At 46.0% G+C, this 24587-nt stretch overlaps 1 protein-coding gene across 1 annotated transcript in view; it reads left to right on the top strand.

Moving 5' to 3' along the window:
- The window catches only part of LOC144806097 (uncharacterized), a 48682-nt gene extending 26617 nt beyond the window's left edge, over positions 1-22065 (top strand). The window contains exons 3-5 of the mRNA XM_078672533.1: positions 1867-1986; positions 18333-20297; positions 20465-22065. Of these exons, the coding sequence (XP_078528659.1) occupies positions 19572-20297; positions 20465-20485 (747 nt within the window). The 5' untranslated portion in view covers positions 1867-1986; positions 18333-19571 and the 3' untranslated portion in view covers positions 20486-22065. The remainder of the gene's footprint in view (positions 1-1866; positions 1987-18332; positions 20298-20464) is intronic.
- The last annotated feature ends 2522 nt before the right edge of the window (positions 22066-24587 follow it).

The raw sequence follows: 24587 nt of genomic DNA, 5'->3' as shown, positions 1-24587 counted from the left end.
GCGTACTCGTGTGTCTTCCAGTTAAAGGGCCGTCATCCAATTCGTCGGCTAGTTCCCAGGAACAGGCTTCTCCCCTGTTCCAGTCATGCTGATAATGAGGCAGAGAGGGGGAGGACGTTAGTTCACTACGCCACCACTCAACATTATCCGGTTCTTTTCCTCCCGTCCCCTGCCCAGTGTTACAGTGACCTTAATGCTGCAATTTGCATTTCATTACCATCATTTGCTTACTCTGGAGAATCTCCAGGGTGTAGGAGGTTTGCTGTTCCAGGGTTCTTTCTTCAGCTTCTGGGCAGTTATCACTCTGTGGCGATCTGTGGTCCTGTTTCTCTGCTCTTCTTGTAGTAGCTCTTATCAGAGCTTCATCCATCTGCCAACGATAATAAGATGCCAGGCATCACCCAGCACACAACACAGACTATATTGGGCTACGTCGGCGCAGTTAGAGCGAGGATAAAGTTCTCCGGACCCATCAGGCTGTGAATGTAACCTAAGGGCTTAAGATGAAATGAAGAGCTTACCTCCTTCCTGAGTGGCTCCAGACTGCTGTGTGCAGACCCGATAGCTGGCAGAACCCTGGAGTATGTCTGTATAAATCAGATTATGTTGGAAGTAACCTGCAATATAGTGGCAGGCAGCATCCTGCCATAGAGTAGGGTTTCTCATAGTGTTTTAATTACTGACACATTAATGGAGATTGTCTTTTAACAGGCAGAAGAACAACACTGACCACACATTTTTCTGGGTTTGTCTTTAAAATGACGTACACATTAGGAATGGCATTTCGTTCTGCTGGAATAATAACACAAGTTATCTTGCACTCTATGTTGTTGCATGAATTGTAGGCTGCAATTAATTCCATGTTTCATTCAAACAAGCTTTCTACAGGGCACATACACGATTTGCTGCTGTAGGAAATAATGCTCCTGTGTACTGTGGCAGACTCAGAAATATTGAAAAACTTCATGAGTTCTCTTTCAGTACTTCCTAGTAAAATCTTTCACTTTTTGACTCCTACATTTAGCAGAAACATAACTTAGTACCATTAAAATAGTTGTGATGGGGAACATCCATGTGGGGTTAGGACTGCCTCGACCAGAGAGCATGCTGAGTTGGAGGAGTATGGAGTTGACCGCATTGCCTGGTCCGGTGTGGAACCAAGCCAGCGATGCTTTGCTGCAGGCTCATTTGCCCTGATAGCTGGTCAACAGTTTGAGGAGGAGGAGGTGAAGAGCTGGCTAAGTGTGCCATGAGGCTGGCATTTCAGTACATCCCTGAGAAGTGAGCTTTGATTCGATGTAGTGTTCCTCTTATACCACGTGCAATTCACCCTCTCCAAAGCCTCAAGAATTCCTGGGTGTGAAGGGCGGCTGATTCTGATTGGGTGCTTGATAGTTTTCCAGAAACTCATGATCTTGATTGTTCATGTTTGTCAGTAGTTAATGAAACACGCCCAGGCTTTTTATCTCTTCAGTTGACAGAAGCTGCAATAAAAGTTTCTTTCTCGTTACAAGAAAATATGAATGTCTGACGAGCCTCTGTCTGTCAGAGAATGGAAGGGCTGGGGAACTGTCATTCATCTCACTGCTAAGCAGAGCAGTGTCATGCTTCACCCTCACTTAGGCCTCTGATTTTAACTAACATCGCTTAGAACACTGGGACTTTAGAACCCATCCTTTTAATGAGAAAAACAAAACTACAAGTCCCATAAGCAATAGTGGTGGAAGGTGTCACGCATGACCTGGGGCAACATCGACTCAGCACATCCAGTTCCATTTTTTAAGTATTTGACATAATATTGAATTTATAACCTTTGTTTTTATGGTCATGAGTCACCAGAATACTAAATACGTCTTTTATTTTCAGGGTCAATTAAGTAATGGTCACCAGCTTGGAGGCTCTGTTAATTCTTCAGTACTTGTCATTGATCTCCACGTGTGGCTGGTTTGCGTCTGCCCCCTGCATCGTTCCCGATAACTCGCACAGGTAAGGTGCTTGTAGCAGCAACATGATAACCCCATACTCGTCTGTAAGAAGTGCGCTCCGAGGCAGGTATCCGATCATGTTTGTGAAACAAGGAAGGGGCAATATCTGCTATGTACATTTGTTAAAATAAAACAGTCAAATCACAGTATACTGTTCCGGAGGTTCAGTCCCAGAGTCATCTGTAACTGAATGCAGACACCCTAGGAAGCATGTGCTTTTAAGACAAGTTGCGTTCACTCACCTGAAGGTGACATGCTTCATCATTGGGCTATATTCCTCACCAGGCCGACGCTACAATGCCTGGCGGGCACCACAAGAGGGCACTTTGTTGCAGATCTTTTATTAAGTATGCCGGATGAGCATAGCAGGACAGAGGATATTGTGTCATAAGATGTGAGATTGGTGAAAGTCTAAATATAAGATCAACTATCGACCAGTTGCCACAATATAGTTAATGTGATCTTCCTGGTCCATGTTGAGATTAAAAACAGTGGCAGAGAAATTGAGGAACTAATGGCCCCTATCACTGTGTGAAAGTGTCGATCACCTTTGGACCTGCTGGTAAGCTGGGGTCTATACTTCAGGTCAACCTTTTTCATGCCTTGTGTAGTCATGGAGCAATCTGTTATCATTTCACCAGGACCAAATATGGGATAATGGGTAATGTGACCTAATCTTCTCCACAGCGTGAGGAGCTCTGTAACTCAAAGCCCTGCACCGTGCATAGGTGATAAGGTGCCTATTAACATCTTACTACCACAGGTGAGCACTGCCTAACAGGGTGCACTAGATACGGTAACCCTCCTAAAATTCAGGACATATTGACTTATCCAATAGCGAGGACGCCGCATCAGAGAGGCAACTGGTTTGAAAAGCACATGCTACTTAGGGTGCCTGCGTTCAGTTAGAGATAATGTCTGTAGGACTGAACCTCCAGAACAGTATACTGTGAGTTGATTTATATGAAGAATGTGTATACTAGACTGTCATTTTCCTCGTCATCTCTTGTCCTATGTAAAATAAAACACAACACACCGGGAAGCCAACAAATCTATCATAAATGTAATGCAAAAATAGCAAAAGGCCAAGCAAACTAACAAGTGACAATTGTCTTTGCAATGGACGAGAGCATCCACCCTAAAGCAAGTTGGGGTATATAATGCTAATGCTACACAATGTATTTTATACACTTTTCTCCTAATACAAGTCAATGAAACATGAACACGTGATAGAAACAGTTACTGAAACGACACTAATGAGTAGGAGGCAGGATCTTCTCTCGAGAGGAATGTGAGGAGTCCGTGAGGTGCAGATAAAAGATACACAGACAAGCTGCAGAAGTCACTGTTTCTGAAAATAACACTTGTTTGTCAATATTCAATTTACTACAAGATGCAGGAAAGTGTGCAGATGGACATCAGTAAATAAAATGGTTCTGGGCCCTAATAGATTCATGTAACTTTGCAGGCATATTAAGGCGAACAGTCACATCAAATTAATATAAGAATATTGTAATTTGGTAATGTAATATATCAATGTACGTTGTGGCATTCATGTGTAACCAATTATCGGTATTAAAGAAACCAGTATATCCTGTTATGCTTTCTCAATTCCTTCTTCCTAGAGGCCACCACTGCTGCTAGCCAGCTGTATTCAGCAGTGCCTCCTGTGACCTGGAATCCTGCATTTAATCAATACCAAAGGTTGTCAATGCTTCTAGCCAACTCCGGTCACTGGTGCCACTCGCACCCCCACCATCCTTGGGCCTGTTATTCTTTTAGCCACCTCCAGTCAGTAGTGGCCCCTTGGACCTGTATGTAAGCCTACTAGCCAGCTCCTGTTAGTACTGGCCCCTGGGACCTGTTATCATTCTAGCCAACTTGAGTCATTAATAGCACCTTGGGACTAGTGATCATACTAACCAGCTTCAGTCAGTATTGGCTCCCTGAGACCTATTATCCTGCTAGGTAACTCCAGTCAGTAGTGACCCCTGTACCTTAAATCCTGCAAATATTTAAAACAAGAGGTCAACTCTACTGCCAACCAGTTCCAGTCAATATTGACATGTAGTGTTACCCTGCCTGTAATGAATACCAGAGGCTAGCGTTGTGGCTAGCTAGCTCCAGTCACCAGTGGCCCGTCACATATTATCCTCAATAGGATCAATGCCCAAGGCCTGTGCAGCTGCTAACCTGCCCTAGTCAGTAGTGACCTCTCAGACCTGTTATTCTACATATAATCAGCAAGGCTTCGGCCCTAATAACACTCACCCCACATCCTTATGGTATATTAGCAATGTAATTTATTTACATCATACGGTAGGTACCGCACTATATCACACAATCCCAAAAACAAAGAAATTCAAAAATTTCCTAACCATTCAGGACTCCACCTTGTCAAAAATGACCAAATCACACCAAGCACTATAGCCTGCCACATCACATGGCACACTCAGCCACAACATGACAAGATACCACGGCAAGGATTTGGGGCCATTAATCCTCTGTTCGATGCATGTATGCTGTAGATGCACATGCTTCGCATACTCCTGTCATCTTGTGTTGGGTCCGGATGTTTGCAAGTTGTTTCATTATCACCCCTGGATTTATATTCCGGCGTAAAAATTACCTGCACCACTTAACAAATCTCTATTTGTTTCATCCCCTCTGATACTCTCCCTCTTTGCTCTATTTGTTTCCAATTGTGATGGCTTATTTTCCACCTGTTTATTACTTTCCTCCACTTGCAGCATTTCAAAGGACTGCATTTTCCCATTCTCTATCATTTTTATACTATCAGCTTGATTGTTTAGGCATTTATTTTTCATAACTGCTTGTACCTCCGATAGATCTTTATTAAATAGAGGGTAAAAGGGTTTTGTTGGAGACATTTGTTTACCCTCACCTTCACAATATAATATTTGGTCATGATTATTTCCAGTGTTCAATCTCACTATATCTGATGCATTTGCATTTTTTATACTTTTAGAAGCTTTATTTCTTGCTTTCCGTTGTTTTTTCCTCTGTCTTTTTGATAGATGAACTTCCGGAGATGCGTCTGTCATTGTTGATTGTGTCAAGCATAGGTTTATCACTTCTTGATCTTTTGTTTTATCATCTATTTTTTCTTTAACAACAACAGTATTGTCTTTACATTTTATTGTACCTTTAGAGGGGCAGTCAGCCTTGATGGTTTGAATTCCCACATTAGGAAAATTCACTTTTACATTGTCAATTATTGTTTTTTAAATATCCAGAATGGTAGCTAGTTTGTTAATTAGTGGGGCACAACTACACTCTGCAAACTGAGATATTGGCTGAGATTGTGCCCTTACTATTAGATCATTTTGTGTTGTTATCCTCTGGTGAGTTCCGGTAACAGAGGATGCCATAGAGCTCGAGATCTATTTGGACCTCCTTTTTGTTGGACTGATATGTTAAAGCTTCCAGAGTTAATTGCGAGGTTTTGAAGAATAAATCCCAAATTGCTCCTGCGTTCCCACTTCCTGGTACCTGAGTACCTGGGCTATGGTGTTGCCCATTTATGAATGATAGGTCCTTATACTCCTCTTTTTGTGGTCCTTGAAAATCATGTCCTTCGTCACAAGAATTAATGAATTGTGGACTACTATTCAAAACGTCTTTTTGATACGGAGTACTCCAACGCTGCAGAGTTTCTGGGTTGCTGTTGTATTCGTCCTTTTCGGCTGGTCCTGTTTTTTAACTGAATTCATTTTAGACAGAGCAAGATTCGATTTCAGTGGGGTATTGGCTTCCCTTATGATTTTCACCCCACCATTTAGTTCATTTGGAGCTTCTTGCTCTGGTTGATTTATTTGGCCCAAATAAGATGGTTCCCCTATACCGTTAGCTTTTCTGATTTTTACTTGCACTTCTATTGGCATTGGCTGCCTAAGTTGGTAGTAATTGCTGAGTATCTCCCATTGTTAGATTTGTGCATTTTGAGTCCTCTTGTTGTGAATGACCAGTAAGTGGAATAGTTAACATCTCTAGGTCCGTTATTTGACCCCTATAGTTGACTTGGTCCATAGTTGAATTTGACATTCGTTCGACTTCAGCTTCAGACTCAAGGTGGCCTGGTTCACTTACTCCTTGCTTAGGGGATATAATATTTGTTCTACTCAGTGGTTTAATTGGAGTTTGAAGAACACATGGGTTAGTTAGCAATGTTAGCATAGCACCAGTTGGATCTTTCATAAAATCAAACTTTGACAGCGACTTTCCCAGTTTACCAAATGTATGGACCTTAGATGATTTAAAGGACTATATGTCACCTGCCTGTTTTATTTTAAACGTATCTAATATTAGTGTTTGCTGTATTTTTCTTTTCCTTTTGATAGGAGGGAAAGGTGACCGCTCCTTTCCTGACCTCATAATACACCCTCTAAGGTAAAGAAGTCTTGCTTCTTTCAGAGAATCAAACGGGCCAGTGACAAGACCAAACAGTGCTTTGATTGGACAAAAACACCTCCAAACACCTCCAAGGGAAAACACCCCCAAAGCACACCTCAGTACAGAATCCGCCGGTGCTGCTGGTTACTTATTTAATTAACTAACTAATTAATTAATCAATCGATTAATATCCGGGCTCCGGGTAGGGCTGTAGTCTAGGCATGCAGAGTAATTCAGGGGTCGAGGGGTGCTTCAACGGGGTCAAAGTCTATTGTCACTTTTCCCTTTGCATAATTTCTCAGATTTTGTATTACAGACTTATTACAGACTCCAATGGCTCAGCGACTTACGGACCGTTCAACCTTAACTACTCGCCACATGCCACACACCTCTTGCCACTTGTCACTCACCACTCACTGTTCATTGCTTGTTCGTTGCTATTCATCGCTGTCAAGAGTACAAGGGAGAATGCTGGCAATCGTTCAGGAGCAAGAGCGGGATCCAGAGCCAGTCCCACTACCGACGGCATATGTAGGCACTTCTCTCCACTCCTATGCTCAGCTCAATGCTTGGTGTGTACGTAAAATCAGGCGGCAGTTCCCTGAGTTCTGACGAATGATTGAAGCGTGCGATGTCAGACCATAGATGCGTACATTCCTCATCGGAAATAGGACGGTGAATTAAGTCTTCCCACATAGACATATACCGGGGGCATGGGGAAAGCACTATTTTAAGGAAGAAGCTATAGATAAATGAGATCACCCTTTTCATGTTAGCAGTCTTGGTAAGGAAGGCCTCAAATTTTGTGAGAGGTCGAGTAGAAGCCTCCCGTATCTGAGGTGTGAGGGCCCAGTGCATCAATTGGATGTACTGATATCTTTCAGTGTTCTTCAATTCAAAGTCCCTTTGACATTGATCAAAAGTAAGGGGATCAAAATTGTGGAACAAATGTATTAGAGCTAAGCAGCCTCCCCTTCTCCAGGCATCAAAGGGCCCTCATGTTGGGCCGGGTGGAAAGCTGGATTGAAATGGATTGGAGTGAATGGGGATGGAAAAGAAGTCCACCTGTCGTCGCCCGGAATTGAGTCCCATACTTCAAGAGAGGTGCGTGTGGGGCAGCTAAGGTCACCCTGGCAGCCGCCTTGAAAAGAAGGGAGGCTCCAGCTATTTCCTTATGGCACTCTCGTCTTTGGAGACTGCTTAGCCTAGAACGTATGGCTGATATTTTCAGGGATAATTATAAGAATTTCGAATTTAAATGGGGCCCCCTTGTCTCCTTCCTCTCCCAGGGCCGTCCGTCTGCGGTGTGTCCCTCCACCATCAGAGCCCGCCATCTCTTCCAGTTTTGATCACAATTCCAGTGTCGACCAACCTCTCGTTAGTATGAACACGCCGCCACGTCGGGTGGGGGGTTGGGTTTTTTTTCTGTTTTTTTCTTTGTTCCTTGTTAGATTCATAATTACTTATCCCATGTTAGGATGAGTTTGTCCACGCTTTTTGGCTATTCTGCATACAACACCTCGGTGGAGCAACCTGGAGAAATTACCGTTACAGAAGGCCGTTGAGTTTTCTTTAGACCTATCTGCTGGCTTAGCAAAGTTGCATGATCTTCTTTTTTTTCTTTTTTATCTCTCTCTCAAACCTCCTGGTCATTTAGAAGCTGTATCTTTCATTTGGCTTATCTAATAAGAGGAGGAGCTGGTTTATATTGATCAATGCACTTTTTCCACCAGTTATAATTCTGTTGAGGCTTTCTGATCCCCTGCGTGGGACCAAGTGATGAAGTAATTTTTGCCTGTGGAAAAAAAAAATTAATAAATACATTTTTGACAAAAACCAGGCTGCAGGCCACGGCTCCTCTGTGCTCCTCTGTGCCCTGCAGCAGCCGCTGCACGAGCAGCACCAGCAGCGTCTTAGCACCGCGGTGCCGGCAGCGACCGTTCCTGCCCCCACAGCAGATCCGTAGAACTTAAAGCGCCCGTATAACAGGACGTGGCTGAAGCGGGAACCGGTCACAAAACAAACCCTGGCAGTCCTCCCAGGCTCCGCTCCACTTGCTTGTCAACTCCTCCTCGGGTCGTCCCCTTGGCTCTAATCGATACGCTCTGCACTCAACGCCGAATCACATGCTGACAACAACTGTGAACACCAACAGAGGGAAGAATCTTGTGTTTTCCCCAGTTGGTAAACAAAAACAGCATAAGTCTTGGCTGCTTCTGCTGCACCCAGAGTCTTATGCGTCTTTTCAGTCTAATTTTTCTGTCTGGAAAAAGATTGTGTCCTGGTTTTCTGCACCCAGTAAATCCAGTTGCAGAAAAACCTAACAACTGATAATCAGGTGGAATAAAATGAACACATGAAAGTACGCCTTAATTTCATTGCCCTTGATTCACACTCTGGACCATAGTTGAGGGATAGGTCTAGGCGTAGTCCTCGCAATACACAATAGATTTGTGTGCGGCAGAGACCAGAACTCAAAAGTCAGGATACCAGATACAAGTAGGTGGTAACTCAGGGCAGGGGAAAACGCCTGTTGTCCGTGGAGAAATCATTCACTTCCCAGAAATCTGCATTACAAATTAATTAATAGTATATGTTTTTTTAATATCTGTTTGGTACCAGTCCATATGACTTTCATATCTGCCTTTGGGATTCTATGATGCAACTCCATAGGGTACTTGTATCCTTTGTGAGCTTAATAAAATGTTGAAAATTCTACAAATCCTCACTCTTACCCCAGTATTGGAACTTTCATAGATTCCCATGCTTTGAATCATTCCCCGTCGTCGGAATGGGAGTCTCGGTAACAAAAATACCATAGCTGTAGGTACAAAAGACCAAGGAAAAAGGCCTAGGCCTCATTCCCTTTTGTAGCATATCACCCTCTTTGTGTAAAAGAGACCAAACTCAGGCCTCAGCCAATCAGAAGTGCCTCACCCCTTAGAACCTTCCTGAAGGAACCTCAGAGCCTCAGATTTTCTACCGCACGTTTTGCTTAGGGAGTCTCCTTTGAGCTCTGCTCAACTTCTACTTTTACAAAGGATTTCTTCAGGATTACTACTTCAAAATCTTCAACTTCACTTCAGGATTGTTGGCTGCCTTCCAGGATGTCAGAAATGGAGAAGAAAAAAGCCCTTTTCAAGCCTTGTTCCACCTGTGGTAAGAAAAGGCTTTTTGTGGAGGATAAGCACAAAGACTACATTTACTGCCTCTATCCTGACCACCAGGCTGCAGACTGTAAAATCTGTCGCACCTTTTCGGCCAAGACCCTCCGGGACCGTGAGGGAAGACTCTTGACATGGCTCCATAAACTGAAAACCAGGAAAGATACTGTCTCCAGTGACAGTAAGGATGCAGCATCGTTGTCTTCTTCAAGAAGGTCAGTGAAAAGGAGTAGGGGTTCCCCTTCACCTTCTATGGAAAGATCTTCCAAGGCCTCAAAAAAGACCCCCAGTGAGTCTGAGAGCCCACGTCCCAGCAAATCTCCTCACCGAGGTGTAAAGGAGAGGGAAGGACCAGATTCGCCTTCTAAAGGTGAGAAGACTATCACAGCCTTCAAAAAACCTTCATCCCAGTCTTCTGAGAGGGGTTCCAAGTCCTCGACGACGGAGGTTCCGTCGACAAAAAAATCAAAATCTGCATTGATGTCATCGATGATCCCGTCGACAGGGGAGTCGTCGACGAAGGTTCCGTCGACAGCGGTTTCTTCACCGTCGACGGCGAAGACGCCGACGAGGGCGTCGCCGAAGACGAAGGTGCCGACGACGAAGGTGCCGACGACGAAGGTGCCGACGACGAAGGTGTCGACGACGAAGGTGCCGACGACGAAGGTGCCGACGACGGCAGTTCCAATCTCACCGTCGACGATGGTGCCGACGTCGACGATGGTGTAGACGACAATGTCGACGACGACGGTCTCGTCGACGAGAGCATCGACGACGACGACTTTAACAATGACACCGGCTGGCGTGTCGACCATTTCCTCGTCGACGACTTCGACGACCCCGATCTCGTCGACGCGTATACAACCGTCGACGATGGAACCGTCGACGATCTTATCCTCTGAAAAGAGAATTACCATTTCTGTGACACGAATCACGCAGGAGGTTACTTCTCCGAAGGCTATGTCTCCTCTACTGTCAACCATGCTTCTGCAAGAAGGAGATTCTGGGGAGGAGGACCAGGACTCATACAGCTACGCTGATAGTCCCTCCCAACTTCTGATCAAATGCCAGGACACTGACTCTGAGGGCGACTACGGACGCGAGGATGTGGGCCATCATCAGTCGGCCCAGTCGCAACATCATGCTGAGCATGAAATGGTTTCAGTGCCATCTTCTTTTCTCCAAGATCTGCATAAGATGCTGCTGGACTCTAAATCTAAGGCGAGTATGCCTATTCCGGTGCCGTCAACGCCAGTAACTCCTGCAGAGATGTCAGCCTCATTAGTGACGCCTTCCATTCCAGCTCCAGTTTCCCCTTGGCCTCAAATGTCCATCCATCATGAGTCCTCCGGGTTACAAGACGTCCATGATGATTCCTCGGATGAGGGTCAGCAATCGGATCATGGCTCTATTCCCGATACTGAATATGACGAGTATATCATTCCGGATCCAGCATCGCCAGTCCCAGATCCGGCGGATTCCCCGCCTGCAGACATTGGGGGCTTCCATCAGCTGATGGAGAGAGCCGCTGCGAGATTCAAATTGGCCATGCCTAAAGTTGCCACGGATTGCTTTTTATACGATTTCAAAGAGCCTTTTATGAAATCAACTAGGTCCATTCCTATTGTGGATCATGTGTGGAAGGAGGGCCTAAAAGCCATGAAAAACCCAGCGACGGTGGTCCCGGTGCTACTGCGTCTGGAGAAAAAATACAAGGCATCAGTTGACAGCCCGGCAGCCTTAACGGGTAATCCCAGACCAGACTCTGTGATCTCGCAAGCTGCGCAGAGGAAATCCCGTAACCCCTCTGCTCCCTTAACAACTCCTCCGGACAAGGAAGGGCGGAGGTTGGATAATGTGGGGAAGAGATTCTCGTCGATGGCAAGTTTGCTGGTGCGAGCGGCAAATGCCCTAGCAATCATGGGTAGATACGACCGCCAGCTTTGGTGTGATGTCGCTCCATACCTTGACCAGCTGCCTCCGGAATCTACGACTGAGGCAAAGAAAATCTTACAGGAGGGAGAAGCAACGTCGATGGAAATCATTGACTGCGCAATGGATATTGCGACAACGGCATTTCGTTCTTTGGCTGGGGCGGCAGTCCTCCGCCGCCAAGGGTGGCTCAAGGCTACTTGGTTTAGGCCTGAAATTCAAAACAAGGTCCTGGATCTTCCCTTTGATGGGGAAGCATTATTTGGCAAGCTTGTTGACGACACTCTTCAGGAAATAAAAAAGGACACAGAGACTGCCAGGTCCTTGGGGACCCTTCAATACAGAAAGTCTCCTTTTAAAGGCTCCCGAGGTAGAGGTGGTAACTACAGAGGATCCTATCACCAACAGCAACGCTATTCCACCACGGGCTCAGGTTCCCAGCAATACCATCAGCCTTATCAACAGCGGCAAGGCCAGTCTACCAACTACTCCAGGCCTTACAATAAGGGGAAACAGGCTGGACGAGGACGAGATTCGTCCAAACGCCAATAGCGGCCTCCTGGCTCTTCCTACTGGACCCTCCTTCAAGAGATCATCAGTTGGAGGCAGGTTCACCAAATACCTTCACAACTGGTCCAGGATAACATCGGACCGTTGGGTGCTCAACATCATTCGGAAAGGGCATACCCTGGAATTCACGCAAGTCCCTCCACCCAAGCCCCCGGCAGCCATTCCATCGCAACACCAGCGTCTCCTGCGGCTCGAGGTCCAACAGATGCTCCGGAAAGGAGCGATAGAGCCGGTCCCTGCAAACCAAAGAGGACAAGGATTTTATTCCAGGTTCTTCCTGGTGAAGAAGACGCAAGAAAAGTGGCGCCCCATTTTAGACCTCAGGGAGCTAAACACCTATCTCATCTCCCTGTCCTTCCGGATGGTCTCTCTCCAGAACATCTTGAAGCTCATCAACCCGGGGGATTTCATGGCCATGCTCGATCTCGAAGATGCGTATTTCCACGTTCCGATTCACCCAGCACACAGAAAGTTTCTGTGATTCACAGTAGCCAAGAGACATTTTCAGTTCAGGGTCTTACCCTTTGGACTCCGTTCAGCCCCAAGAATTTTCACAAAGATGCTGGCGCCAGTAGCAGCTTTCCTGCGAAGGAACCATTTCCAGGTCTTCCCCTACCTGGACAACTGGTTACTGAAAGCTCCGTCCAGAGAGGCAGCGCTGGAGGCTGTTCAAGCTTGTACCAATTTGTTTCAAAATCTGGGGCTCACTCTGAACAACGAGAAGTCTTCCCTGCTCCCGTCCAGGAAGGCTCGCTTCCTGGGAGCCATCTTAGATTCCAAGCTCTCAAGAGCCTTCCCTACTCAGGAAAGGAGAGACAAATTACAAACCCTGGCTCAGGACTTGCGCACAAAAAAGTGTCTTTCAGTTCGCCGCTACAAGTCTCTGCTGGGGGTGATTTCATCGTGTATCCCACTAATTCCCCATTGCAGACTAAGGATGCGTCCTCTGCAGGAGCAACTAGACAACCAGTAGCAGCAGGTCCACGGTTCATTCGAAGACAGAGTGATGATCACTCCAAGCATGAAGGAAGCAGCTTTATGGTGGGTGTTAGAATTGGGGGTCTCTGGTTGGCGCAAGTATGCACTTGTGACAAGCAGGGACCCTCTCCTCTAAGTCAGGGCAAAGGATGACCCCTTAGAATTACCCTTGCTCACCCTCTAGGTGCGTGGCGTGAGCAGCCAAGGCTATTCTTCAGGCGTTATTCAGTTAAGCATTTGTAATCACACACACAGTAAAATACACCAATCCCCCCACAAATGGACACCAGGCTGTGAATATATAAAAAATACGCTTCTTTATGTAAAAATATATATATATCTCAGCAGACTTATCACAAGACCAAATAACGTTTTTGTAGCACCACAGATTGTAAATAGGCACTTTTCTTCTTAGTTGCAGTTCAAAAATAGTTTGTTTACTTTACTTCAGGGAATAGTTCTTTTGGTGTTCTCTCCTCTTAAAAGATAGTCTCTCACGCACTTTTGTGGCTTTGGGACCCACTCCGGGCCTTCTGCGTGCTTTGCAGCGCCCCTCCTGCCTTTGACGGTGAAACTGACTCAGCCCCTACCGCGGCTCACGCATCGGGCGTGAGCACGCCTGTGCCGGGCCCGGCTCTTCCTCTCGGCTCGAGGACAGAGTCAAATGCGGGCCGGACCAGCGGTGCGGGAGGACTCGGGGGACAGCGCGGCAGGTAGGAGCAAGCTCGGAGGCCCTGACGAGGAGTACTGACGGAGCACACAGCGCTTACTCACCCGTGGGGGCTCCGGGCACACGGAGACTTCTCTGCTCTGCTCCAAGGCGAAGAGCGATGACGGGGAAAACACAAGTTGCGGTCCCCGAGCCCGGTGGTGATTGATGAGCACTTCTTCTTGACGTTGGCGAGGGTCAGCACAGGCTTGTGCGACCCTGGCGATTGGGGGCACTCTTGGATCTTGACGCCAGCGGGCGTATGCAGTCAGGCAGGTGCGGCCCGCCACCCTTGGCACGACGGTGCGGGGGGTCTCCTCAGCGGGGGCGGCGCGGCCTGACGAGCCTCCAAGATCGCAAAGCGGGGTCACAGGGCACGGTCTGTGCAGCTGTCGACCCGGCGTAGATCGCGATCAGTAGAGGGAATTCCGGCGGGAGGGGGGAGAGCGTCTCAGGGCACTCCAGTAGCAGGCAAGGGGCAGAGGAGCAGGAAGCCAAGCCTGGGGGCAGAGAGCGACTCCGATCGGAGCGAGGCTCTCACAGGACAAAGGCAGGCAAGCTCCCGAGTGCCACAGCCCTAGGAGGGGCGATGAGGGGCGCAGTCTGGCTCCAGCGGGATGCACACACGGCTCGAATGTCAGGACGAGCAAAAGCACCAAGGACCCACTAGTCCTGGGGTCCAGATCAGGGGGCAAGCTCAATCAAGCCCTTGGAGAATGTTTAGAGCACAAAGCAGCAAAGTCTTTCCTCAGCAAGTCTTCTCCTCTCCTCTCTCAGCAAGGCAAGCAGCAGGCCAGTCCTTCCAGCGTCTCTTCTCCTTCTAGTCGGGTAGAGGTCCTTTGTGGTAAAACAGGATTCTAATTTACAAGGAGCAGGGCTCCTACTTTTATACACAGTTTCTTTTGTTCTCACAGGCAGGGGGGCCTTTGCATAACTGCTCTCAGCCTCTGAGCACTTGTTGGGGGTACTTCTGGCTTCTGCTTTCAGTGTGAGGGCAGGCACATCAGCCGCTCCCCACGGGGGCGGAGCCAGCATTGTGTGGACAGGGGCAGCCAGGAGTACTTTGTTGACAGGCTTCGCCCTTCCTGGGCCAGGTGCAGGCTGAGTCATCAGTCGCTCCCCAGGGGGGCGGAGCCAGCATTGTGGTGGCAGAGCACAGCCTGATGCATAGTCCAGGGAAACTCCCACCTCCCACTAAGGTGTAATCCTGGCATTCACCACCTGTCATCCCCCAGCCCTGTCACTCACACAACCCAGACAGTCAGATACACATCCAAGCAGAGGCGGGCTGAAATGGTTAGGCAAGCAGAGGCTAACTTTCTAAAAGTAGCATTTGCAAACACAGGATATTAAAATAAACTTTACTAAAAGAAGTATTTTATTATTCTGAGTTCAGGCATACTAAACATTAATTTCTACCATGTTCCCTGAGCCTGCTGGGATTATAGAGTGTAATAATTCCAGCAGCCCATCTGGCCTAAAGGGAACAGGTAGCCTTACAATAGTGAAAAACGAAATTGGCAGTAATTCACTATTAGGACATGCCACACACATCAGAGCATGTCCTACCTTACACTTACAATGCACCCTGCCCTGGAGCCTACCATAGGGGTGACTAATATGAAGTTAAGGGAAGGTTTAGGGGCTGGCAAGTGTGTGCACTTGCCCAGCCAGCATGACAGTACCAGACTGCACGCAGGTTCTGCAATGGCAGACCCTAGACACATTTTTAAAAGGCTGTTTCTGTGGGTGGCGCAACCAGCGCTGCAGGCCCACTAGCAGTATTGGCATTTACAAGCCCTGACACTCCTGGTGCACTTTACTGGGGACTAACAGTAAATCCAATGAACCAATCATGGACATCAATCACAGATACACTTTACAGTAGGGAGCACTTGCACTGCGGCACGGTTTGGCCGTGGCGCAGTGCCCTGAGCAGCGGACACCAGCAAAAACATCTGAGGCACAACAGCAAAAAGTGGAAGGGAAACTCACGCCAAGGTGCCAGGTCTAACAGTGGGCAAATCAAGACAACTTGTCCCAAGGTCTATCCTTCGCAAGCGACCCGTCTCCGCAAGTGATAGCAACGGACGCGTCATTGGAGGATTGGGGGGCAGTGATGCAAGACCTGCATGTCAGCGGTCATTGGTCGCCCCAGGAGAAACGCCTCCACATCAACCTGTTAGAGCAACGGGCGATACGACTGGCTCTGCAAGCTTTTCTTCCTCGCCTGCAAGGTTCACATGTGCTTATCAGGACGGACAACACCACGGCCATGCACTATGTGAACAAGGAAGGGGGAACCAGATCTCGTTCATTGTCGCAAGAAGCTCAGCAGATCTGGGAATGGGCGATCCTTCAGAGGGTTTCGCTGAGAGCAGTACACTTACCAGGCGTCCTCAACGAAAATGCCGACAGACTGAGCAGGTCATCCTCAGTCAGCCACGAATGGGAATTGAATCAGAGAGTCTTGGAGGAGGTCTTCAGCCAGTGGGGCAGACCAGAGATCGATCTTTTTGCCACTCCGACCAACAAGAAATGCCGGTCTTATGTAAGCAGGCTTCCCCATCGAGGATCTCTGGGGAGTGCGCTTTCGATAGCATGGTTGAGGACATTTGTCTACGCTTTTCCTCCCATACCTCTGATCCCACTCATCAGGAAGATCAAGGTGGAGCCGTGCAGGATGATCCTTATAGCCCCTGCTTGGCCGAGGCAGTTCTGGTTCACGGAACTCCATCTGCTCACGATGTCCGAGGGACAAGTTTGGCACCCGGATCCGCAGTCCCTACACCTGACTGCATGACTCCTGAGCAGCGAGAATTTATGAACCTACCCATTTCTAGTGAGATTAAGGAGGTCCTTTCTCAGGCAAGAGCTCCTTCTAAGAACAGGACTTGACTTGACTTGACCGTCTTAAGTGGAAGAGATTCTGTTGCTGGTGCAAGAAAGAAGGCATTGATCCTTTCGCTTCCAAGCCTCATCAGATCCTTCCTTATCTGCTGTCCTTGGCCAAATCGGGACTAGCCCATTCATCAATTAAGGTCCACTTGGCGGCAATGTCCAGGTTCAGGAGGACTGGCTCTGGACCCTCCTTGTGGTCATCCAGAATTGTCAAACAATTTCTAAAGGGATTGTTCAGAGTTTATCCATCAGTGAGACCACCACCTCCAACATGGCATCTGAATCTAGTCCTTTCATAGCTCATGAAGGGCCGTTTGAACCAATCCATCGTTCTGACATGAAATACCTTTCATGGAAATTGGCTCTCCTCCTCGCTCTCATGTCGGCTAGGCGTGTTGGTGAATTACAAGCCTTGACTATCCAAGAACCTTTCCTTCAATTCAAGAGAAACACTGTCATCATGAGAACTAACCCGAGGTTTATGCCTAAAGTCCCCTCAGACTTCCATTTGAATGAGCCGGTCATTCTGAAGGCGTTCTTTCCTCAACCGGCTACACCAGCAGAGAGGGCATTACATTCGCTCGATGTGCAATGGTGTTTGAAATTCTACTTGGAGCGTACTAAGAGTTTTCGGAAAACCTCTCAGTTATTTGTTGCCTTCGGAGGTCCAAGCAAGGGCCTTCCTCTTTCCAAGCAGGGCATTTCCAGGTGGATCACGAGTGCCATTCTGCATTGTCACACTGCTGCAGGAAAACCTCTGACTGGAAAGGTTCGAGCGCATTCCACGAGATCTGTGGCTTCTTCTACAGCCCTCTTCGCAGGGGTACAGATCAAAGACATTTGCAGAGCTGCTACCTGGAGCAGAGTTCACACATTTACCAGGCATTACTGCTTGGAGTCCCTACAACAAGGTGATGTGGCAGTAGGACAGGCTGTCCTGAGGAACCTCTTCCAATGAGTGGTGAGCTTTCCATTCTTTCCCACCTTCCGTCTTTCACATTTTGTATCTTTATGTCATGTTGCCTATTGCTATATTGTGATGATGCAAAATGTGGTTCTGTTACTAACTGCTTGCTACTCTGATACAAAGCATGGGAATCTATGAAAGTTCCAATACTAGGGTAAGAAAACAAGTTACTTACCTGTAACTTTCGTTCCCCAGTATTGGTAACTTTCATAGATACCCATGCGCCCGCCCACCTCCCCGAGGAAAGCTCAGCCTACAACAGATATGGTGTCTAAGTACACAACGGCTACGAAAATCTGAGGCTCTGAGGTTCCTTCAGGAAGGTTCTAGGGGGTGAGGCACTTCTGATTGGCTGAGGCCTGAGTTTGGTCTCTTTTACACAAAGAGGGTGATATGCTACAAAAGGGAATGAGCTAGGCCTTTTTCCTTGGTCTTTTGTACCTACAGCTATGGTATTTTTGTTACCGAGACTCCCATTCCGACGACGGGGAATGATACAAAGCATGGGAATCTATGAAAGTTACCAATACCGGGGAACCAAAGTTACAGGTAAGTAACTTGTTTTCTTACATCCAAGTACTCTCATGCTACCATTCTACACTCTGCTCTGTCTGAAACACAGCTCAACATTTTCAAAATTCTGCATTGATTTGGCTTGTAAATTATATTTTTGGAAATGTACATGTATTAACTATTTAATTTTAATACTATAGGTGATTGAAATTACGGATGAAGAAAGCAAGATTTAGCACTAAGCAACTGAATGTCAGCACCATAAGAAGGATTATTTTGAAAAACTGAAGGACATCCAGCATTCTACGTTTAAACAATTTCCAAAAATCTAAGTGTGGCGAGGAAAGTACTATACTTGTAAGTGAAGGCTCTAATTTTGCATTTCATTAACCCAGAGCAAAGCCATATCTGTGCACACAGCATCAGAAATAATGTTGAAAGACCACTTCTGAAATATTATCAGAAAGACAAATTGCCTCAGCATGACAGAATAACGTTAATCTAAAGCATCATGTAATTCTAGAGAGGAAGCACACACTACATAAAAGAAAGTTACAACTAAAGGTTTCTTCTGGATACCATCAAAGAAAAGACACTGAAAGAAGACTCCGAAGCTGACACGTTAACAACCAAAAGATTAGAAAATCACCTTTGTTCAACAACCATTTTTAACCAGTTACCCAAGTTTGAGACTATCTGCCTCGGGATATGACACCTTGACCCACTCTGCTCACTCTTGCGAAAATCTTAAAAATTCACCACTATATTGTGTTCATGACCATCTCAGATTGTTTCCTTTTTATTGTGTACTGTTCTGTAATTCTATGTAAATCGCCTCAACATTATCTGTTGTGCAGGAGTGATATGTAAAACTGTTAAATATAAAAATGGATTAAAGGAGCACCGTTGCGCTATATCTAATGTAAATAATATCCTCATCCTCAGAACTACAAACCTTAACCTTACACCAAACATAGAAAGGGTAGAAGGAACTGATGTTCTGCGACTAATGATCCACAATAGTATTCTGCACGTTCTAATGCCCTCAGTTACTGCCATTACACCAGTGCAAAAAGGTACTTATCAGTTTAATCATTAAATATCAGACTAACACCTTATTACTGCATTGCTAAGATCCTATACAAATAGATTTGAGAAAAACTTCAGTCACAAATTAAGTTGCTGCCGGAGAGGCTATTACCTAAAGACTATTATCTGTTAGAAAAATTTCAACAGGTGTTACAGGACTGCTTCCCGACATTTTTTGCTCAATTCAAGTGTTGAGAAGATTACACACAATTTCTTTTAGAGATAAGTGCTGAACATTATCTAAACAAGCCCGACTCTAAAATCGAGGCAAAATAACCGAAGTTAGGGAAAAAAGTTACCTGTGCCCAAAAAGATACAGCTATAAATCTTATCTAACAGAATTTGACAGAATGCACACAGGGGGAAACCACTCTCAGTGCAAAGTATGCCAAAAAAGTTTCAAGCGTAAATCTTATCTCACTGAGCATATGAAAATCCACACTGGGGGAAAACACTCTCCGTGCAAAGTATGCCAAAAAAGTTTCAGGCGTAAATCTTATCTCACTGAGCATATGAGAATCCACACTGGGGAAAAACCTTTTCAGTGCTCTGAATGTCAGAAAAGGTTTAGTATCAAACCGAGTCTATATCGACATGAATTAACCCACTCTGTGGAAAAACGTTATCAGTGCTCTGAATGCCCAAAACATTTCAAACTTAAATCACTTATAATTGCACATGTGAGATTACACACTGGGGAAAAACCTTATCAGTGCTCTGAATGCCAGAAATGTTTCAATGAAAAAAGACATCTCACGCTGCATATAAGAACCCACACTGGGGAAAAACCTTATCAGTGCTCCGAATGCCCAAAAGATTTCAAACTTAAATCACTTCTAACTGCACATGTGAGATTCCACACTGGGGAAAAACCTTATCAGTGCTCTGAATGCCACAAATGTTTCAGTCAAAAAAGCAATCTCACTGAGCATATAAGAATCCACACTGGGGAAAAACCTTATCAGTGCTCTGAATGCCAGCTATGTTTCAGTCAAAAAAGCAATCTCACTGAGCATATAAGAATCCACACTGGGGAAAAACCTTATCAGTGCTCCGAATGCCAGATATGTTTCAGAGTAAAAAGCCGTCTCACTCAGCATATAAGAACCCACACTGGGGAAAAACCTTATCAGTGCTCTGAATGCCAGCTATGTTTCAGTCAAAAAAGCAATCTCACTGAGCATATAAGAATCCACACTGGGGAAAAACCTTATCAGTGCTCTGAATGCCAGATATGTTTCAGTCAAAAAAGCACTCTCACTGAGCATATAAGAACCCACACTGGGGAAAAACCTTATCAGTGCTCTGAATGCCACATATGTTTCAGTGAAAAAAGCAGTCTCACTCAGCATATAAGAACCCACACTGGGGAAAAACCTTATCAGTGCCCTGAATGCCAGATATGTTTCATTCGAAAAAGCAGTCTCACTAAGCATATAAGAATCCACACTGGGGAAAAACCTTATCAGTGCTCCGAATGCCAGATATGTTTCAGAGTAAAAAGCCGTCTCACTCAGCATATAAGAACCCACACTGGGGAAAAACCTTATCAGTGCTCCGAATGCCAAAAATGTTTCAGACAAAAATCTCATCTCACTGAACATATGAGAATCCACACTGGTGAATAAAATGATCAGTGCTCTAAATGTCAGAAAAGATTCAGAGGTAGAGATGGTTACAAGTGCCATAAGAAAACACACCATCAAAATAATCAGTTCTCCGAATGCCAGAAAAGCATACATTTTAAACTCAATCTCACTCTACATGAGCAGACGCACACAGGGGGAAAACATTACCAATTTCTGTGAATGCCAGAAATTCCTATTTGATAGGCACAGCCTCACTAACCATAAGCGACTCCATACTGATAAGTGCTCTGAATGGCAGAAAAGCTGCAGAAAAAAACGCTATTTCACCATGAGAAACTCCACACTAGAGAAAATCCATATGCCATAAAAGGTTGAATCTGAAAGACAGTGTTATGCTTCATGAGCGATCTCACTCTGGGGAAAAACCTTATGAGTACTCGAAATGCAAGCAATGTTTTGGGTACAAATTACTTCTCACTTGACATGAGCGAACTCACACGGGGGAAAAAAGCCTTATGTGTGTTCTGAATGTCAGATAAGGTTTAGTCTTGAATACAATGTCATTTCACATGAGAGAATTCACACTGGACTAAAGCCATATACAGGAGGGGAAAGCCAGAAACGTTATACTCAGAAAGGAGATATCACTAAATATGAGAAATACATCCACACCAGGATCAACTAATTGCCCAAAAAATCACAATAATAATGTCTTAAATTTTACTCCACCCAAAAGGTTTCTACTCACCCTTGTTTCTTAACAAATGACTGATATCTATTTTTTCATGATAAGATTAAGCCTATGGGGAGTTCCTCAGTGAGGAACTCCGCAAAGTGACAAAAAAACTCTGGCGGTTTACGCGGAGTTCCGCAAGCAGCGGAGTGCATAAGGGTCATGCAGTTTGTGGTGATTTCATCCCATGTCGGAGGATCATTTGGCCCTTCTCTTCCAGGAAGTTATGGATCTCTTTGTCAAACGCGTCCCTGTGCCAGAAGTAGGTCGGGGTTGCTACTCCCACTACTTCTTGGTACCCAAGAAGGACAAAGGCCTGCATCCTAGCTTAGTCCTCAGAGACATCAACCGCTTTCTCCGAAAGGAGAAGTTCAGGTTGTTAACCTTGGCTCAGGTCTTGTCTGCCTTCGACCCTGGAGATTTGATGGTAGCGTTGGACTTGCAGGACACTTACTTTCACATCCCCGTCTTGCCTGCCCACCGGCATTACCTACGGTTCACGGTAGGCCACACGCATTTTCAGTTTACCACGCTCCCCTTTGAGCTTACCAGCCCCCCCTCCCCCGGGTGTTCACGAAAGTGATGGCGGTGTTCGCAGCTCATCTGCGCAGATCAGGGGTTCCAGTCTTCCCCTATCTCGACGACTGGCTGTTGAAGGCTCCCACCTCCAGACTACGACGGACTTCCATAATTTGCTGGGGTTCTCAGTTAACGTGCTGAAGTCGCACCTGATTCCATCTGATAAGCTCCTTTTCATCGGAGCGGTTCTGGACACAACACAGTTTTGGGTCTATCCTCCCTAGCAGCAAGTCCAGTATATTGGGGCTATGATACCAATTTTTCAGCCTCCAACCCGGTGTTCGGTGAGAATGACCCTGAGGCTGCTGGGCCTCATGGCCTCCTGAATCCTGCTGGTGCATCATGCCAGATGGGATATACATGCTCTGCAGTGGGACCTGAAGTTCCAGTGGGAGCAGCAACAGGGGAATCTTTCCAATGACGTTCAGATTTCGGAGGGGACTGCAAGTCAGTTGCAATGGTGGTTTACGAACCAGGATTGGGTCAACAGCAGGTCCTTCTCCCTCCCCCAACCTGAGTTCACAGTAGTGACGGATGCGTCACTCCTGGGTTGGGGCAGCCATATGGGAATGGTGGAGATCAAAGACCTCTGGTCTCTGGCGGAGTCCAGGCACCACATCAACCCTCTGGAGCTCCGGGCGATTCGTCTTGCACTGAAGGCATTCCTTCTTTCTGTCAAAGGAAGAGTGGTGCAGGTGTTCTCGGACAACACCACCGCCAAGTGGTACTGCAACAAACAGGGCAGGGTGGGTTCGTGGACCGTATGTCAAGAGGCTCTTCGCCTTTGGACATGGCTGGAACATCAGGGCATATCTCTGGTGGTTCAACACTTAACAGGTTCACTGAACGCAAGGACGGACAAACTCAGCCGCCAGTGCATGATGGATCACAAATGGCATCTTCACTCGAAGGTCGTGCTAGGTCTCTTTCAGTAGTGGGGAGAGCCTTGGTTAGATCTATTCGCCACCAAAGAGAACGCTCAATGTCAGCAGTTCTGCGTGTTAGAGTTTCCAAAGCGGCTCTCGCTCGGCTACCCTTTTCGTTGCGAGTGGAGTTGCGGCCTCCTGTACCACTTCTGCCAAGATTGCTGAAAAAGATCAAACGCGATCAGTCCCAAGTCTGGTACCCCGAGCTCTTGAGCTTGGCCATCAATCCTATTGTTAACAGATTTCTGAAGTGCATTACTCATCTCTTTCCTCCTTATCCTTTCGCAATACCCTAGTGGGAGTTGACCTCACTTATCTTATGTGTGCTCCCTTTGAGCGCCTACATAATTGTCCTCTTCGCCTCCTTAGAAGACTAGTTTTTTGCTTGCCATCACCTCTGCTTGCAGGATGAGTGAGCTTCAGGCTTATCCTCCAGACCTCCCTTTCTTGCTCTCCATATAAACAAAGTAGTCCTCCGTGTAAGCCCTCTTTTCTGCCCAAAGTGATTGCCTCTTTCCACATAGGTCTGACCATCAGATTACCTACCTTCTTCCCACCTCTGCTGTGTTTTTCTCTGCCAGGTGCACAACATATAGACTGTTCACACACTTTCTGTAGTATGCTTTGTTCTGGGCAGATAAACTCTAATCCCCACTCTACTTCTATCCTCGTGTTAGTGCAACCCGATGTAAACAGTAATTGTAATGTATTTAGATTTACATAACACTTACTACCCCATACGAACTTTGAAGCGCTTTTTCGACGAGTAGCACACTACTCTAGGATCCAAAAATGATTAGTGGTGAATTAATATAGGGAACTATAAAATGTATATGAGAGCTGGACATGTTGGTCTGTTAGTTGGGTTAAAAAAGATTGTGGGGGGATAGAAGGAAGAAGGTTTTGCATTTATATAGCGCTTGCTACCCCTGATGAAGTGTTGAAGTGCTTTTCGGTGAGTAGCATGCTACTCCAGATCCCAACAAGATGAATAGACAGATCAATTATGGTGGGGAGGTTGTTTTATTGTATACACACAACTGTACACAAATTAATAAAATTCCGTTGTAAAGTTGTATCCAAGAGGCAAGTATAGTCTCTGATAATATTGTATACAATACTGATAAGTTTTAAGTTGGCTTGCCATAAAGACTGATGCCCCGTAATGTTGATGCAAAGTCATCTGTGCTGGAGTATCTTAGACTCTTGTTGAATTGTACCATCCACCTTGTAGGTACTGCTATTTGTATCATGTCCACGTTGTAGGCAGACACAAACGCCTAAATTGTGCACTATTTATATTAAGCATAATAAGCAAGTAAGTGAGCAGATGACAGTAAGCACTGTACACGCTGTATTAGGTGCTTAGAAGTAGAGTGACATAGAGGGCAATAAACACTCACTAAATCTTTTTTATTATTATTAACAGTCCTCATAAGACCATACAATTCAATACGATGTACAAATAGCCCATTGGGAAACAGTTCAGGCATCATCTGGGGATTACACATACGAGAAACACAAGTGTCTTTCATGAAT

This window comes from Lissotriton helveticus (genome assembly GCF_964261635.1).
Source record: "Lissotriton helveticus chromosome 1_1 unlocalized genomic scaffold, aLisHel1.1 SUPER_1_unloc_45, whole genome shotgun sequence".
Lineage (NCBI taxonomy): Eukaryota > Metazoa > Chordata > Amphibia > Caudata > Salamandridae > Lissotriton > Lissotriton helveticus.
Note: the sequence above shows the minus strand (reverse complement) of the source record. Positions and strands in the feature narration are given on the sequence as shown.